The sequence below is a fragment of the Labrus bergylta genome, chromosome 19, assembly GCF_963930695.1.
Source record: "Labrus bergylta chromosome 19, fLabBer1.1, whole genome shotgun sequence".
Classification (NCBI taxonomy): Eukaryota; Metazoa; Chordata; class Actinopteri; order Labriformes; family Labridae; genus Labrus; species Labrus bergylta.
In genome coordinates, this window is record NC_089213.1 from 2513347 (window position 1) to 2531651 (window position 18305).

The following is an 18305-nucleotide window of genomic DNA, read 5'->3' on the forward strand; positions in this document are numbered from 1 at the left end:
ATGTTTGGCTATTCAACATTTTTTTACATTTTGTTTTGGGGCCAAAGATAAAAAAGATATAGACACCTTGTGAAAAGCAAACATCTGAATTGTTTTTGATAAAAGGAAACTTAACAAAAAGAAAATTCCCACTTCCCCCAAATATTTGTATCTTGGCAAGCTTGCAGAGCCATTGTTTGAAGAGAGGGGATAGAGATGTATATATATATTATTTAATTTAAATGATCAATATACGTACACTTATTTATGTAATTACTGTAATTGACATCTTAATTGACCCATCTGTCACATAACTGCATTTTATTTATTATCATGTTACTTCAGCATCTTTTGCACTGTTTCATATTTAGTCATGTAAATATTAGTCTTTTCTTATTATGTTTATTGTTGATATTTAATGTTGTACCTGTACATAAGAGAGCACAGTTCACCAAAGTTAAATTCCTTGTGTGTGTGTTTAAGCATACCTGGCCAAAAAAATCTGATTCTGATTCAGATATAGGCGATTACAAGTTTTATTAAACACACTGACAACTTGAGCAGTTTAAAGTGCTAAAAATGCATTTTTATTCAACAGCTTAGCTGCTACATGTTTAGAAGAAGTACAGGAAATGGATCTGAAAAAATATAAACTTAAATGAAAGGAAAAAAAACGAGGTTAAATCTTTCACATGATAATCAATATCGTGCACTGATCTAGGGTCAGTTCAGGTTCTAATACAGTATAAATAACACCTTAATGCCCTCTGTTACTTCACTTGTTGTTTTTTTGTTTTTAAATAAGTAGGCTTAAGTTTGCATAAGTTTGAAAAACGTCGAGTACTCTGATGTGTTTTTTTTACTCATACTTTGGAGCTTTGAACAAAGAACAATAGTTTAACAAAGAAACAAATGTTTAAAGCAATTATTATGTTCGGTCAAAATACACCACAGAACATTATTAAAATGATTTCATATAATTGCACGGCAACAGGTGAAACCTTTGCCATCCTCCTCAGACCACAGCTGTGCTGTTATAGGGCTCATAAACGACGGCCCAGTGAGCTCCCATGGATGTGATGCCTCCGTGGTAGCGCCCGCTGAGGAAGCGCAGCTCAGCCATGCTGCTCTCGGGATACATGTTGAAGGATCTCCCCGAGGGCTGACCCGCGATCAGCGAGCGGCCCTTGTTGGTCACGAACACCACAGACTGAACGTAGTGGCTATGCTTTCCAGAGATCTGGACGATGGCTTCATCCTCAAACAGCTCTATCTCCTGGACATCCCCGCTTTTGAAACCGACAATCTTGGACCAGATGTAGCCGTAACGGAACTGGAAGCTAAAGAGGGGATGAAGCCAAAGTGAGAAATTAGAATGAAACTAATCAACAACAAAAAAATATATATACTGTATGTATGCAACTTCCCAGTAATATTGATTAACCACATCGTCCTCATGTTGTTAATACAAATTGAAATCCATTATTTTCTTCTTCAGATTAGTTGTAACTGAACATTTGAGGAAGCAGGGTTTGATTAAAGTCTGTCTAACATACAAGTGATTAAAGACTCATCCCATATAAAAAATCAATTTTTATATTTACCCTCGGATGTAGTTGCCGTTCTGGTCCCACACTCTGAGAGCTGTGATCCTTCCATGTCCCGTCAAGCTGTACTCTGTGCCACTTGCTGAGCCCACGGCCGGGGAGATGGAGTAGTACTGAGGCTGGACTGCAAATACAAAACACAACATTTCAACATTGAGACGTTGTACACTTTTGTGTTTAAGTGTCCGTCCTTTTCTTTACCAAAGTTTCTTAGACAATATTTATTTATAAAGTGTTAAAGATTTTTTATTTTTTTGCTTTTTATGCCTTTATTGTAGAGACTGGAGGACGGTGGATAGAGTCAGAAACCAGGGAGATAGAGAGCACCAGTGCCTCAACAATATGTGTTCTTATCAGTACATTGTTATCAAAAGTGCTCCGTTAAAATCTCAAAAAGTGCTCACTCAGTAAAGTATGCCTTCGCCTGTGTGACATTTTAAACTTAAGCTGCACATATGATATGCATCTCTATTTCCAACAAAATTCCCCCCAAAAATGTGTCAAATTTTTGTAAATTTCCCGACAAATTATATATGAAAAGATCCTCCAGCTTCAACACACACTTTAGTCTCTCAAATCGTACTCACCATCGGCCAACACGCAGGCTGAGAGCAGAGCGAAGAGGACAACGTAATAATGCATTCTGTGAAACAAGATCATAAAGGGGCAAAATTATTGCTTTTACTTTTGATTTTGTTTTGTTATTCCAGCAGACAGTGTGACCCAAGGAGACATAAAGAGCATGAAGCTTACCTGGCTGTTTTGGTTGTTGCACGGTAACCAACAGACACCTGTAAAAGATGAGAAATATTTGTATTTTTCATATTCTTTACATTTATATAATTGTGATAGCAGATGCATTGTATTACTGTGTCATGCTGTATGAATATTAACAGTAATAACAAAAATATAGTGTTCATTAATCTTTATTATAAATGCTTAAAACATTCTATTGTTATCGTAATGTATTATAAACTGTAAATGACAACCTATTACAAATTCTGAGGTTAGAAATGTGAGTTTAAATGTTGGGATGAATACTTACAGATCAGGTATCAAAGTGATGGCTGATGTTCTCCAGGCTTCAGTTTCCACTTGCAGCTTGAATCTGTGCTTGCACTGTGATTGTGGAGGATCAGTATTTATACACACTGACAACGCATTCCTGAGCACATTTTCTTTTCATCCTTCACAGACGCACAATACCTGCTGGTGGAGCTGGGTTCAGGAAATATTGTACCTGTGGTGCTTTTCCTGTTATGTCACGTGTGTTTCAATAAGCATAAAAGGTGTGCCATTATCAGTAAACAGAAAGAGTTACCGTAAAGAAAGTCCTCGAAATAACTCTTGGAATAGTTTAACAGCAGGAAATAGAATTCTTTCTTCTTTTTTTTTTTTTTTTTGAGCTAAAAACATTCCTTCAATCTGATCTGAAGTCTTAAACTTTTGATAGAAACAAAGACTCAAACCTGAATAATACATGTGTTTTTAAGAAAGAGGGAAAGGTGAAAAAATAGAAACAATTGTGCAATATCTTCATCAAAAAAGGTTTATGGAAATGCATCATCCATTAGGATATTCAAATCAATTTAAAGTAACCATGGTATAATATAAAACACAGGAAAACTACAACTAAAAAGAAGAAAAAAGAGGGAGCAATTCAGGGTTGAGTGTCTTGTCCAAGGACACATCAGACATGTTGCTGCAGGAGCCGGGGATCGAACCCCCGATGTTTTAGTTGAGAGACGACTGACTCTACCAACTGAGCCACAGCTGAACCAGCTCATAGGCTAAATACTGCACATACATTTGGCTACATAGTGTACATAACGTTAGCTTGAACTCCTCAATGTTTGGTATGAATTTAGGCCTCTTCTATATTATCCTTAATTACTTTCATCCTTCCTAGCTAACAGTGCTATTAGCTGGTAGCGGTGACTTGTGTTAGCTGTTATCTTAACATGAATGTTCAACATTTCTATCCTGTAGGCATGTTTGGCTATTCAACATTTTTTTACATTTTGTTTTGGGGCCAAAGATAAAAAAGATATAGACACCTTGTGAAAAGCAAACATCTGAATTGTTTTTGATAAAAGGAAACTTAACAAAAAGAAAATTCCCACTTCCCCCAAATATTTGTATCTTGGCAAGCTTGCAGAGCCATTGTTTGAAGAGAGGGGATAGAGATGTATATATATATTATTTAATTTAAATGATCAATATACGTACACTTATTTATGTAATTACTGTAATTGACATCTTAATTGACCCATCTGTCACATAACTGCATTTTATTTATTATCATGTTACTTCAGCATCTTTTGCACTGTTTCATATTTAGTCATGTAAATATTAGTCTTTTCTTATTATGTTTATTGTTGATATTTAATGTTGTACATGTACATAAGAGAGCACAGTTCACCAAAGTTAAATTCCTTGTGTGTGTGTTTAAGCATACCTGGCCAAAAAAATCTGATTCTGATTCAGATATAGGCGATTACAAGTTTTATTAAACACACTGACAACTTGAGCAGTTTAAAGTGCTAAAAATGCATTTTTATTCAACAGCTTAGCTGCTACATGTTTAGAAGAAGTACAGGAAATGGATCTGAAAAAATATAAACTTAAATGAAAGGAAAAAAAACGAGGTTAAATCTTTCACATGATAATCAATATCGTGCACTGATCTAGGGTCAGTTCAGGTTCTAATACAGTATAAATAACACCTTAATGCCCTCTGTTACTTCACTTGTTGTTTTTTTGTTTTTAAATAAGTAGGCTTAAGTTTGCATAAGTTTGAAAAACGTCGAGTACTCTGATGTGTTTTTTTTACTCATACTTTGGAGCTTTGAACAAAGAACAATAGTTTAACAAAGAAACAAATGTTTAAAGCAATTATTATGTTCGGTCAAAATACACCACAGAACATTATTAAAATGATTTCATATAATTGCACGGCAACAGGTGAAACCTTTGCCATCCTCCTCAGACCACAGCTGTGCTGTTATAGGGCTCATAAACGACGGCCCAGTGAGCTCCCATGGATGTGATGCCTCCGTGGTAGCGCCCGCTGAGGAAGCGCAGCTCGGCCATGCTGCTCTCGGGATACATGTTGAAGGATCTCCCCGAGGGCTGACCCGCGATCAGCGAGCGGCCCTTGTTGGTCACGAACACCACAGACTGAACGTAGTGGCTATGCTTTCCAGAGATCTGGACGATGGCTTCATCCTCAAACAGCTCTATCTCCTGGACATCCCCGCTTTTGAAACCGACAATCTTGGACCAGATGTAGCCGTAACGGAACTGGAAGCTAAAGAGGGGATGAAGCCAAAGTGAGAAATTAGAATGAAACTAATCAACAACAAAAAAATATATATACTGTATGTATGCAACTTCCCAGTAATATTGATTAACCACATCATCCTCATGTTGTTAATACAAATTGAAATCCATTATTTTCTTCTTCAGATTAGTTGTAACTGAACATTTGAGGAAGCAGGGTTTGATTAAAGTCTGTCTAACATACAAGTGATTAAAGACTCATCCCATATAAAAAAATCAATTTTTATATTTACCCTCGGATGTAGTTGCCGTTCTGGTCCCACACTCTGAGAGCTGTGATCCTTCCATGTCCCGTCAAGCTGTACTCTGTGCCACTTGCTGAGCCCACGGCCGGGGAGATTGAGTAGTACTGAGGCTGGACTGCAAATACAAAACACAACATTTCAACATTGAGACGTTGTATACTTTTGTGTTTAAGTGTCCGTCCTTTTCTTTACCAAAGTTTCTTAGACAATATTTATTTATAAAGTGTTAAAGATTTTTTATTTTTTTTGCTTTTTATGCCTTTATTGTAGAGACTGGAGGACGGTGGATAGAGTCAGAAACCAGGGAGATAGAGAGCACCAGTGCCTCAACAATATGTGTTCTTATCAGTATATTGTTATCAAAAGTGCTCCGTTAAAATCTCAAAAAGTGCTCACTCAGTAAAGTATGCCTTCGCCTGTGTGACATTTTAAACTTAAGCTGCACATATGATATGCATCTCTATTTCCAACAAAATTCCCCCAAAAAACGTGTCAAATTTTTGTACATTTCCCGACAAATTATATAATAATAATAATAATAACTTTATTTATATAGCACCTTTTAAAAACACAGGTTTACAAAGTGCTTTGATAAACAGCAAGAACAAAGCAAACTAAACACAGAAAAACATTAACAACAGTAAGAATATAACAGATGCAAAATACCAAAAATAATTAAAAACAATTCAACAGAAAAGAACCCAAAGTGCACGATACACAACCAGACATATATAACCCAACCATCATAAGAACCATCATAAGAACCCAGGAACACAAGAACCCAACAACATGAGCTGAGACCAAGAGGACCAAAGATTTAAAAAGATGTAAGAAACTAAGAGATAAAAGCAAATAAAAAGCAATGAGAAGGTAAGCGCAGTAAAGGAAATAAAAACAAGTGGTTAAAGGATCAAAAAACCCAAAACTATAATATTAATAAAAATAAAAATTAACTATAAATACGAAACATAAATAGACAAAGTAAGTAAGATAAGAAATTACCAAGTTAAAACACAAGAGGAGATTAAGATATGAGCATAAATATGAGATAAGACCATAAATAAAAGACAGTAAGAAGTAGAAGAAGATAAAAATAGTAAAACCAGTAAGAGAAGACATTAAGAAGACGACATCACATAAAAGCAAGTCTGTAAAAGTATGTTTTAAGAAGGGATTTAAAAGAATTGAGGGGGTCTGCGAGTCTTATCTCCTCAGGGAGGTATATGAAAGAGAAAGATATATGAAAAGATCCTCCAGCTTCAACACACACTTTAGTCTCTCAAATCGTACTCACCATCGGCCAACACGCAGGCTGAGAGCAGAGCGAAGAGGACAACGTAATAATGCATTCTGTGAAACAAGATCATAAAGGGGCAAAATTATTGCTTTTACTTTTTATTTTGTTTTGTTATTCCAGCAGACAGTGTGACCCAAGGAGACATAAAGAGCATGAAGCTTACCTGGCTGTTTTGGTTGTTGCACGGTAACCAACAGACACCTGTAAAAGATGAGAAATATTTGTATTTTTCATATTCTTTACATTTATATAATTGTGATAGCAGATGTATTGTATTACTGTGTCATGCTGTATGAATATTAACAGTAATAACAAAAATATAGTGTTCATTAATCTTTATTATAAATGCTTAAAACATTCTATTGTTATCGTAATGTATTATAAACTGTAAATGACAACCTATTACAAATTCTGAGGTTAAAAATGTGAGTTTAAATGTTGGGATGAATACTTACAGATCAGGTATCAAAGTGATGGCTGATGTTCTCCAGGCTTCAGTTTCCACTTGCAGCTTGAATCTGTGCTTGCACTGTGATTGTGGAGGATCAGTATTTATACACAATGACAACGCATTCCTGAGCACATTTTCTTTTCATCCTTCACAGACGCACAATACCTGCTGGTGGAGCTGGGTTCGGGAAATATTGTACCTGTGGTGCTTTCCCTGTTATGTCACGTGTGTTTCAATAAGCATAAAAGGTGTGCCATTATCAGTAAACAGAAAGAGTTACCGTAAGGAAAGTCCTCGAAATAACTCTTGGAATAGTTTAACAGCAGGAAATAGAATTCTTTATTTTTTATTTTTTTTGAGCTAAAAACATTCCTTCAATCTGATCTGAAGTCTTAAACTTTTGATAGAAACAAAGACTCAAACCTGAATAATACATGTGTTTTTAAGAAAGAGGGAAAGGTGAAAAAATAGAAACAATTGTGCAATATCTTCATCAAAAAAGGTTTATGGAAATGCATCATCCATTAGGATATTCAAATCAATTTAAAGTAACCATGGTATAATATAAAACACAGGAAAACTACAACTAAAAAGAAGAAAAAAGAGGGAGCAATTCAGGGTTGAGTGTCTTGTCCAAGGACACATCAGACATGTTGCTGCAGGAGCCGGGGATCGAACCCCCGATGTTTTAGTTGAGAGACGACCGACTCTACCAACTGAGCCACAGCTGAACCAGCTCATAGGCTAAATACTGCACATACATTTGGCTACATAGTGTACATAACGTTAGCTTGAACTCCTCAATGTTTGGTATGAATTTAGGCCTCTTCTATATTATCCTTAATTACTTTCATCCTTCCTAGCTAACAGTGCTATTAGCTGGTAGTGGTGACTTGTGTTAGCTGTTATCTTGACATGAATGTTCAACATTTCTATCCTGTAGGCATGTTTGGCTATTCAACATTTTTTTACATTTTGTTTTGGGGCCAAAGATAAAAAAGATATAGACACCTTGTGAAAAGCAAACATCTGAATTGTTTTTGATAAAAGGAAACTTAACAAAAGAAAATTCCCACTTCCCCCAAATATTTGTATCTTGGCAAGCTTGCAGAGCCATTGTTTGAAGAGAGGGGCTAGAGATTAACAGGGTTTCTAATTGTGTTAGCTAAGTTTATGGCTAGATAGCTAACATAACGTTAGCTAGGAAATAAACTCCTCGCTAACATTATGTTAGCTATGATTCTAGCCCTCTTCTACAGCATCCTGTAAAATTGCCAAATGTATTAGTCGCTTTCCGCCTTCCTAGCTAACGGTAGGCTATGAGCTGCAGCTGACATTACCTGATCTAGGAAAGGTAAATAGGTAAGTGCTAATCAAAGAGATTTCCAGTCAAATATGCCCAGATTTTAGCATTTTTAACTGTTTGTGTCGCTTCAGTTGCTGATCAGGTGAAGGCCTAACATGTCTTACAAACTGGCAGTAAGCTTGGCATTATACAGCACTGGAGTTTCCCCATCCTGACGTCAGAGCAAAGTGTCCCGACAGTGAAGAAAGTCAATTTCCTTACACCATGACATGTGATGTAAGATCAGACGAGTCCTGTCCGCTAAAGGAAGTGATTAGCGTGTGTACTTTACACCTGAATGTTGTTGTTAAGACTGCTTGGAAACCACATGGAAACTCATTGAAGGGTATGTTTCAACAGCATATAAAACATAAAGAAATTAACAACCATGAGATAATTTCCGATGAATCTCATGCAGAACAAATGGTAAACAAAAGTTTATAGAACACATTCTGCTGCTCTCAAGTCCAACCTCTCATGATTTGCTACCAGGAAGTTTTAAGAAATAACACGTTGCTAATCAAGTCCAACTACCTTTCTGTCAGGAATAGCTGGGTTGTTTACTGTCACCGGTTCCACCACATTACACAAGATTAAACTGATCTGTTAAAGGAATCAAGCAGCATGGGTTTACAGTTCTCATGGTTCATTTCTTTCGTTTCATAAATGTAGCTTAAAAGTGACAGCTTAATTTATGAACTGCCAGAATTAATTTGTTTAGAAAATTCCTTTGTGGTCGAAGCACCTGTCAGACAAATATAACAACAACACTCAGGCACAGATATCAAACAGAATAGTACTCCATATGAATGCTCATTATATTCTGTATTAAACAGCATACTAGTATCTAAGGGTTTTGTTGCATGGGAAGTGTTTTTACATATTTATTAAGGTTAAAAAAATCCCCAACCTGTATCTTTTCCTTCAGCCCCACTGATCTGCAAATGCCATGTCAGTTCAGTTATATGGATGTCATTTTGAGTTTTAAAAAAATAGAATGCAAAGAAAACATAATTAGCCCAGACATTAAAAAACAACATTGGGTTTGCTGAGTTAGTTAGTCAATGCTTCTGTATACTACCATTTATTCTCTAGATTAAGATGAGAGTTTGATTGCATGCTACAGAGTAGAATTTGTACTGTATGATTCTACAAAAAAAAAAAAAAAAAAGACAATCTACTGAGATACAAAATCTGGGTGTGAGAAGGCAAGTTTTCCTAACCCCCGCAGGCAGTCATAGAAACTCTTCACATTAATCATAAACGTCTCTGTCTAACAGGCTGTTACAAGTGCTGTCGTCTGCTCTGTGCCTTTGCATTGTGTAATGAGTATAATGAGTGCTGAGCTGCAGGTATTCAGGCAGTGAAACCCAATCCGTGTTCAAATGTCTGTGTTTCACTTTGCTGCAAAGCTTCTGCTCGTTTAGGCATATTATGATCAAGTATCTTATTAATATAAGCCATAAACCAAGTGCAAAACAGAAGCAGCAAGCGAGTCTGAATGGAAACTTAAGCTGCCAAAAGCTAATAACTCTCTGATCTGCATGTTTACAGAGTTAAAGGTTTGGAAGACTTTATTTTAGCATGCGCATGACTTACAGCTCAGATATACTAAACACTGACACAAAACGTCTTAGTGTGTTTAAAGAAATGACTGCAAAATGTAAACAACAGTTTATAAATATAAATAGAGAAGATATTTCATCATAAACACTTTATTTGTGCATTTGTTAACCCTGTGTTTACCATTTAAAATGGAATTAGCTGTTCTGATGTGTTTTTAGCGCTATTTTAGCTAACAGTGATAGTAGTAAGTAATTGGTTTTGTCTGTAAGGTTATTTCCTTTATTTTTCAATCTGTGTCCAATTTTTAAAACTTGAATGCATGTAAGTGATCAGTAATCCCTTTTCTGCAAGTTGTGAACTTATAAAAGAACTCCTAAAAAATGTTAATTTAATTGAGTTAGTTAGTTTTTGCTCTAATGGGTTAGGGTCCTCCTGTGAGGATTTTTTAAACTTGTTATGAAACACATTGGAATCAATTCTGTTGACTCTTTATGATCCAAAAAGACAAACAAGACCGTCAGTGACAAGATTGACAATTCCTATAAAGTTACTTTTAACTTCTGTTAGGTCTGCCGCAGGTTAGATGTCAGCCAAAGCTCGTTAAAGAAACAGGCTTTGTTTACATTTTCCAAAACAAAGATTCACAGAGAATGGTACGATTGATTGTTAAAAGAACAGGATTCATCATCAGATGACTTAAAAATACATTTCAAGATCAGCAATAGCAATATCAAGAGATAGAAGGTACCACTTCGATGACACTTTGCCAGATAGAGGGCGCTGAAATCAATGCAAACCGAGAGTCTAAAACAGGAGCTTTAATGTTTTTAGAATGCTTACGTAACCAGGTCTTACTTTTATTTTGGTATTTCTAATTATTCTAATAGAAAGTCATCAGTTCAAGTGTAAGACCCTTTATCCCTTTACTCAACAATGGGCCAGTTTCCAGGCTTTGAAGTATCCTTATTCCTTCAGGAAGTGTTTTGCAGTGTCCAATGAAAAGACCCTGGTCAAACTGTATTTTAAATCCCCCTCTTAGATTGTCTTCATAACGATGAAGGTTTTATCTCATGGTCCACTGTTCAAGCCAAATAGCTGTAAGATTTCCAGAGCCCCTTTGACCCCAGGTGTTAACATCACACCAGCAGAGTAATGATCGCTCCGTCATCCTGGCCCTGCCACAGCATCTCCCCTTCAAAAGCCACCTTCCCGTGTTTCCTCGCTCTCATCAGGATCCCAACCACCTTATCAGAGATCCGAACGTATCTATCAAACAGCTGCCCGAACGTGACCCGTGTCTTTCCGTCCGGGTCCGGGTCCGCCATCATTCTGATCACGTAGCACATGTCGTCTATCTCGCGGTGGATGTGCTGCTCGGCTCGTTTGGCTCTCTCCGCCGTTTGGGTTCCCTCTTTGGGGCGCCCGTAACCATCTTGGCCCTTTTGGAGACGGAGTGACATGGAGTAATCGTAGTCGAAATATTCACTGAAAGGATTCAGTTTCTGGTTGACGGTGTGATCCGAGGCCCAGGTCTGCCAGCGGCTCTTGAGGTTTCCCACAGCGCTGTGTTTCTTGGAGAGGGCGTTGATCTTGTTGGCATCCTCAGCTTCCTTTTTGTACCTAGGAGCGTTTCAAATTAAATTACAAATCATAAAATATACATTATGTTGGGTACCTGTTTAGAATCCCCAAAGGGAGTTGCAAAAAGTCAACAGTAAGAAGTTAGGAATTGGAAAGTTCATGGTTTGAGACTTTTTAATCACACAGGAATGATACAGCCACCCTCAAAGATGTGTTTTTAACCAAAGTGTTTTATGGTTAAAAATGTGAAGACAAAGCTCTCCACATGTGTTATTTGTCGTGGAACTGTTACTGTTAATGTTGACACTATACATATAGTTGACACTGTAAAGTCAATAAATGTACACATTGGGATTTCAGACAGTCCCCTAAAATGGAGTGAGCTCCTTAAACTAGAAAACACTGAAAAAGACATGTCAGGCTTATGGTGGGATGGGAGCGTGCCTATGTTCCCACATTTCTAAGATTTTTTCCGAAATTAGGTCCTATGTTCCAAACATTTCCTTTTTCATAAATTTGTATCAGTTAGGGTAAGTTACCCTAACCCTAACCCTAACCCTGACCCTACCCTGTGGGAACACAAGGCCTAATTTTGAGAAGAAATGTGGGACCATTGGGCTGTGGGAACATAGGGCTGACCCCGGTGGGACAACATATTCTAAGAAATGCAACAAAGATAAAAACAGATTTGGTAATAACACTTTTTTTTTTATTTTTATTTTTTACTGGTGACTGAAATGCTTATTTTTTATATAAAAATAACCAATTGGATATTATTTGATGCCAGTAGGCCTATAGCCTCTTGACTGGGAGAGACCTATTTTTCCATGCGCTGGTAATTGTTTACAGCTTTATTTATAATTTCAGAAATGGGAATTGGGCTGGTGTTGAGAGACAGGTCTACCACCACTCAGTACTTTTAAACCGATGCGATTCAAGAGATTCATTAAAAGCTTATATGTCGTCAGATGGTAGCTTATAGGTTCAGATTTGTTGTTACAGCAGTTGTGTTCCCTCGTTTCTGCTCTGCAGACTTTTTTGGGGGGGGAAAACAACAAAAGCCAACTGGATGATAATCTTAAAACTACAAACAAAAACCAGAATGCTGCTTACACCAAAAACTCTTCTATGTGTAGAGATGAAACCATGGAAATTTGTTGGCTATCAATTTTCTGTACATCAGTAAGACAAACTGTTGTGGAACCTGTCTATTGTTGAGCATTGGACCTTTAAGCGTTTCCTAATTATGCGGCTTGTTTTCTCCAGTTTTAAAGAAAGAGTTATTGTTTCCTCACCCAAAACATTGGTCGTACTTACGCTGGGGCCATGGGTCTTTTAATTGTCACGGCTGACTCAGAGTCTCCTTCATTGTCTTCTTTCAATCGGCTCGTCCTGTGTGTTTGAGCCTCCTCTATGTCCACCTTCTCCTCTGTGTCCTCTCCACCTCCAGTCTTCTGCTCGTCCTCCACCTGCTTCCAGCTTTTGGTCAGAGACGAAACCATGTTGGAGCATTTTCTGCGGCGCGTGGGCGAGTTTCTCTTCTTCAGAAGCCTGTCGATCTCCTCGTCTGACGGCAGGGACTCCCTCTTAAGCTTCTCGGCTAGGTGCCCGATGCCCACCCCTTTCTCCTGAACCCCGCTAGTCACAGTTTTCACCACTTGTTTGACCTTGATGCGAGGTGCGACCACTGACTCGGTTGAATCCTTAACCTCCTCCGTCTTGGATGCACTTTGGGTCTCTTTCATGGGAACAAGTGTCTTTTGAGCCTCTCCAGAACTGACAACATTATTTTGAGTGTTTTCCGTCGCTTGGCTCTGAGGTTCAGGAGGTTTCTTTGGGGCCCATTTCATCTTGCGTTCCTCTGTTGGTCCCCCCACGGAAGACGGACACCAGCCGCTGGGTTCAGTGGCCTGCTTTGTCTCGTTCTCCGTCACCCATTGCTGCCAGCCACTAGTAAGGCTACACACCATGCTCATGGTGCGGAGCTTCTTGATGTTCTTGTTGGTGGACGGCTTCCTTCGGGAGGCTTGGCCTGGCTGCTTGTCAGACATGATTTAAGAGTGTTAATGTCTGCACAGGTTCATCCTATTTGATCCTCCTCATCAGCCGTCAGATTAGCTTGTACATATTTAGCAGAAATCTTTGTTGTTGTTTTTTTAACTCCCTCTATTGCGTCCTGCCCTGTAGCGCTCGCGGTTCTAAATAAAGCAGAGTAAACCCTTAACACGGCTGTGGAAGGTATTCAAGTCATCCCAGGCTACAGAGACATGATCGTCTTTCCCTGACACTGGTCACCACTCTGGAGACTCGTGTTTCATCACAGAGCTTGTAACTAGAGGTGAACAGGGCAGTAGAGCAGCCGGTGATAAGCTCAATTAGAAAGTGTGGAGATATTAAAGAGCATTCCAATACATGCACCATATCCTGTAAGACATTTAAAGCATCAACAGATACAAAAAGTAATACTCCTAACAATTTATACTAAACCCAGAAGAGAAAAAGTGAACTTTAGTGTGGCTGCCATCAGATGATCAAATGATCTTGGACGTATCGAGCAGAGAGTATCACAGATAAGAGGAGACACTTAATCTGAGGTGAGGAAGGACCAGGAAAGGAATGTGACACCTGGAGGAGACGTGGATCTCCTGTCTATACGCATGAAGAGGTTTAGTCTTGGTGGTGAGATAAACAATTCGCCCACTCACAGAAAGAGCAGACAGCAACATGCATCCATATACGTTCACACTGTTAACCACAAAACTAACCTCTGACTGAGGTGTTTACTGCTACCGTAACAGCTGTTTGGATGGGAATCTACATGATATAGTTTTTTTTTATGTGTTTTCATTCTTCATGTGAGGGTTTGCAGAGAAGGGTTGTTTATTAATAGAATATGGCATACACACAGACACACACACACACACACACAATGTTGCAGCTGTTGGCTGTCAGTCAGAGAGGGAGGAAGTGACTCATCAGGCATCAGCGCAGAACATCTTTTCAAACACAGTCAGCATGGTTATGTGTACAGTTTCACATGCTGGTCTCAGAGAACAGCTCCCCCTAAAGGACAAAAGCATAGCCTAGTACCTTTCATAGACATTCACAGCCTGACAAAGAAGCTGAACCAGCGACTGTATGTTTAAAATAGGATCAGATCATATCTCACTAATACCTACATGCAATAATTATTTCAATAACATCCCACTGTCTCCCAATCTGGTATCTTAGTAAAAAGGAAACCACTGAACCCATAGCCAGACTGTATAATAGAGCCCATAAGATTCATGGAAACATTCCCTCTTACACTCATTACTGTAACGCTGACTTTTTAGAATTATAGAAACATTCACACCATGAAAGTTTTACAGTCAGATCCATAACAACAACTCGTCTCCAGCATTTAGTGTCCTATAGTTCCAAGATCCAACACCAAGTCAGGATCACATCACCAGATCACTCTCACAAGCATTAATCCCAGTACTGATTTACAAAAACATCCATGGTCAGAGGGCGTTCTTTCATACGTACACTGAAGTCTGGAATGAGGTCCCAACCTCACTTAGGCATTTTAGGCAGGCATACACACACCAAGCATTGATTAAACTGATACGTTTTGATTACTGGTTTTGTCTTTTGTGTGATGTTATCTTTCGTTTTTTTATGGGCTGCAGAACAGGAACCTGTTGGGCTGGAGGCAGGTCTGTTTAACTGTAACTTTTGCAATGTTACTTTTAATCTTTCCTGTATAATAAATGCAATGAAAGTCAAAGTGCTTTAGAGCAAAAGAGCACCAGAGAGGAATGTGGAAAGAGTTATATCACTGAAGAGAATCTGCAGCAGATTTGAGCTTGTATAGCGCTTTTTTAGTCAAAGTGCTTTTTACACTGCATGTCCCACCTATTTACACACTGATGGCAGAGCTTGCTATATAAAGTGAACATCAGTATTAACTCATCCCATTCACATGCCGTTGTCGAAGCAGCGGGAGCAATTCAGGGTTAAGTGTCTTGCCCAAAGGACACATTGGACATGTTGCTGTAGGAGCCTTGACCTTCCGATAACAGAGACGACAGAGACAGATTTACATCACACGTATTCCCGATACAATTCAGATCGACTTCCTGGATATCTTCTTTTTTTAGGCCACGGCTTCAGAAAAGAAAACCTTTGTCTTTTATTGTCTGAGCTTCGCAATGAAAACCATGTAAGACACACCTGCTCACTTTTTGTGGTTTGAAAAATGTCCAATAGAATCATTTCAAAAGACTTCCTCATAGTTTTGTTTCAGTGCAGCATGGTTAAGTGCAGCACTGTCAGTGAACGAAGAATGAGACTAAACACGATTACTTTGATTTAAAATAGTCCTAAAAAAGTTCCATGGTTGTTACTTAGGTTGAATAAAGTGACAACGTTTCTTCTTGGAGTCCAGACAACACAAAACAAGACGAGGTATTCAAGCATCGCACAGAAGACGGTCGCTAACATTAACAAAACTCAAATCAATGTGAGAGAATAAAGACTGTTGCATTCTTGAATCTGCAGATCTGCAGCGACATCATGGAATCATTTTGAGCGCCCTTGAAGTCATTTCTAAATCCACTTCAGAATGTGGGAAAAAAAGAGTTATTCATTATCTTTCTCTTCAAAGAATAATGTCACAGCCGGGCAGTTTTTTGTGTTTTTATTAAAACACACGTGCCTCAAAAAGAATCCAGGTTGAAATTTGTTTACTTTTATTTGGTTTCTTTGTTTGTGCTTCTGTTTGATTTCTTTAAGTTTTTATTCTTGTATTGTAGTTTTTTTTCTATATCACTCATTCTATGCATGATATTCTACCATAGTACAATGTTAGTACGATCATTTTTTCACCACTTTTTACTTCTTTTTGGTGATATCTCATACAGTCTAAAATAATAACATAATATCTAAACTTGTGTTGTTTCCACCTCTGTTGTGTGTTTATGCAATCAGCAAGAATGGGGCGCCAAAAAGAAAACATGTTGATGAGTGGCTTGAGCTGTCTTTTTAAACAGATAAACAGCCAAACAGATGAGCCATTAAAAGGGAGAAAGTATTTTACACTGACTTAAAGCCATGTAGGGTTTGTGTGTGGATGACAGTCCACCAGTAGAGGCTGCTATAATGTCATTGTTGGGGGTTTCTACAGCTCCACATGAACTCAAATAATCCTTCTCAGCTCGCCTCACAATGGCTGTGTTTAGTACACGGCTGTATATATACTTACTGAGTCTTTAAAATTGAGTATTGAAGTGTATAAAAATGGACTTATGAGCTCAAAGAGGCTTTTTATGTTACCCAGAGAGAAAATAGAGAAGAGAAATGGAACAAAACAAGCACCATTATTTTCACTTTATCAAAAATAAACAATAAAAGCGGAGCCATAAGCGCTTGAAGTGATGATTAAGTCCATAAAAAAGGCTGCTTTACCATCTGCTGATTTCTATTTGAAAAGCACTCGTGATTGCAATGGAATCAGATTTCCATTTTCATTCCGTCTCAGCCTCTAAAAACACACAAAAACTGCAGGTGGGAATCGGTGCGTTACTTAAATGAAAGGTTACTGGGGTGATAGGGGGCCACATAGAGAGTGGGCTCGAGCCCACTTAGTGCAGAGGAGGTCCAGACCTGGAGAGAATGCACCTGTGTGTCCTGCTCCTTATCAACATCTGCACGGTTACCGCTGCTCTGTTTACCTTTTTCCCTGCTTGTCCTCGGATTGTTTTATTTGGCCGCGTCGATTATTGCACATTAATTGTTTGGGAATGCATCTGTGAGGATCTCTCGAGCTGTTTTCCCTGACCCTCTATATGTCACGCTGTACTTTGTGGTGCGCTTGGGGTGAATTTGCAATGTAATTGGAATTTCTGTCATGGCAATAATCAGATCAAGATCCCAGCATGCGAGATGTTCATAACTAACATTGTGGTTGCAGCGGTAGCTTTAATTCGGTCAAAGTTTGTTTGCAGGACAATAAAAAAAAGATGAAATGAAACATCTGTTACCAGGATTCAGAGGATGTTTTCCACTTCTTGTATCTTCAGTTTGATGGATTTAGTGTCACTTCATTTCCACACTAATTTCCAAAAACATCTGTAACCACCAAACATATGTCTCTTGACAAATCATCTCAAATAACTACAATAAACTGCTGTTTTGATTTCCTTTATACAACGCTGTCCTCGACAAAAGAAACCATCAGCCATCGTGAATCTGTCCTGGCCCTGGACGAGTAAACCACGATGTCATCCAGCAGTACTTCCTTCCGAGGAGGCTGTATGTTATTGTATGGCCACTAGTCCCCGATAAATAAGGATGAGAAAGACAGTAAATTAAAGCTACAGCTCAATACGTGGGTCATGCGAGGCCGAGGAGGAGGCCTCGTCCCCTGCAGAGGAAACCGACAGGATGACAGAGAGCACTGCTGGGTCCAGACAGACTCACTCAGCTTTAGAGGGAGAACTGAAGACCGCTGGTTTGGATTTATGTGACAGGCTTCGTGACAGCGTTTCACATGATGGAGAGGATGGAAGCAGAAGAGGAAGGAATACACAGATAGAGTAGAAGGAGTGGTGAGTGTTTACAGTTGTAGAGGCTGTTTAATGTTAAACATGTTTTTGTCATGTCACTTACAACTGCTAACCGCCTTAATTAACCTGAAGAGTCTACGGCCATTTTGAAGGATCTGTGAGGCCTTACTTAGAGATAGCAGTTCTTTGAGCTGCATTCAAACATTGGCATGCTAACATCCCTACATTAACTACATTTGTCTTAATTTGAGAAAAGATCCATCCCTCCATCCATTCATCCCTCCATCCATCCATCCCTCCATCCCTCCATCCATTCATCCCTCCATCCATCCATCCCTCCA

At 38.5% G+C, this 18305-nt stretch overlaps 3 protein-coding genes across 3 annotated transcripts; all 3 read right to left on the reverse strand.

Annotated features, from left to right (window-relative positions):
- Nucleotides 1-539: 539 nt before the first annotated feature.
- LOC109994938 (zymogen granule membrane protein 16-like) lies at nt 540-2751 on the reverse strand. Its single transcript, XM_065948339.1, has 5 exons — nt 2632-2751; nt 2340-2377; nt 2174-2229; nt 1584-1710; nt 540-1319 (listed from the first exon to the last, which is right to left on the reverse strand). The coding sequence occupies exons 3-5, from the start codon at nt 2226-2228 to the stop codon at nt 995-997; spliced, it is 507 nt and encodes a 168-aa protein (XP_065804411.1). The 5' UTR covers nt 2229; nt 2340-2377; nt 2632-2751; the 3' UTR covers nt 540-994.
- Nucleotides 2752-4116: 1365 nt separating this feature from the next.
- On the reverse strand, nt 4117-7042 carry LOC109994939 (zymogen granule membrane protein 16-like). The gene is made up of 5 exons (XM_065948340.1): nt 6926-7042; nt 6634-6671; nt 6468-6523; nt 5162-5288; nt 4117-4896 (listed from the first exon to the last, which is right to left on the reverse strand). Exons 3-5 carry the CDS (start codon nt 6520-6522, stop codon nt 4572-4574), a joined length of 507 nt encoding a protein of 168 aa, XP_065804412.1. The 5' UTR covers nt 6523; nt 6634-6671; nt 6926-7042; the 3' UTR covers nt 4117-4571.
- A 366-nt stretch (nt 7043-7408) lies between these two features.
- Nucleotides 7409-13620, reverse strand: abrab (actin binding Rho activating protein b). The gene is made up of 2 exons (XM_020648453.3): nt 12731-13620; nt 7409-11452 (listed from the first exon to the last, which is right to left on the reverse strand). The coding sequence occupies exons 1-2, from the start codon at nt 13462-13464 to the stop codon at nt 10969-10971; spliced, it is 1218 nt and encodes a 405-aa protein (XP_020504109.2). The 5' UTR covers nt 13465-13620; the 3' UTR covers nt 7409-10968.
- Nucleotides 13621-18305: the final 4685 nt, after the last annotated feature.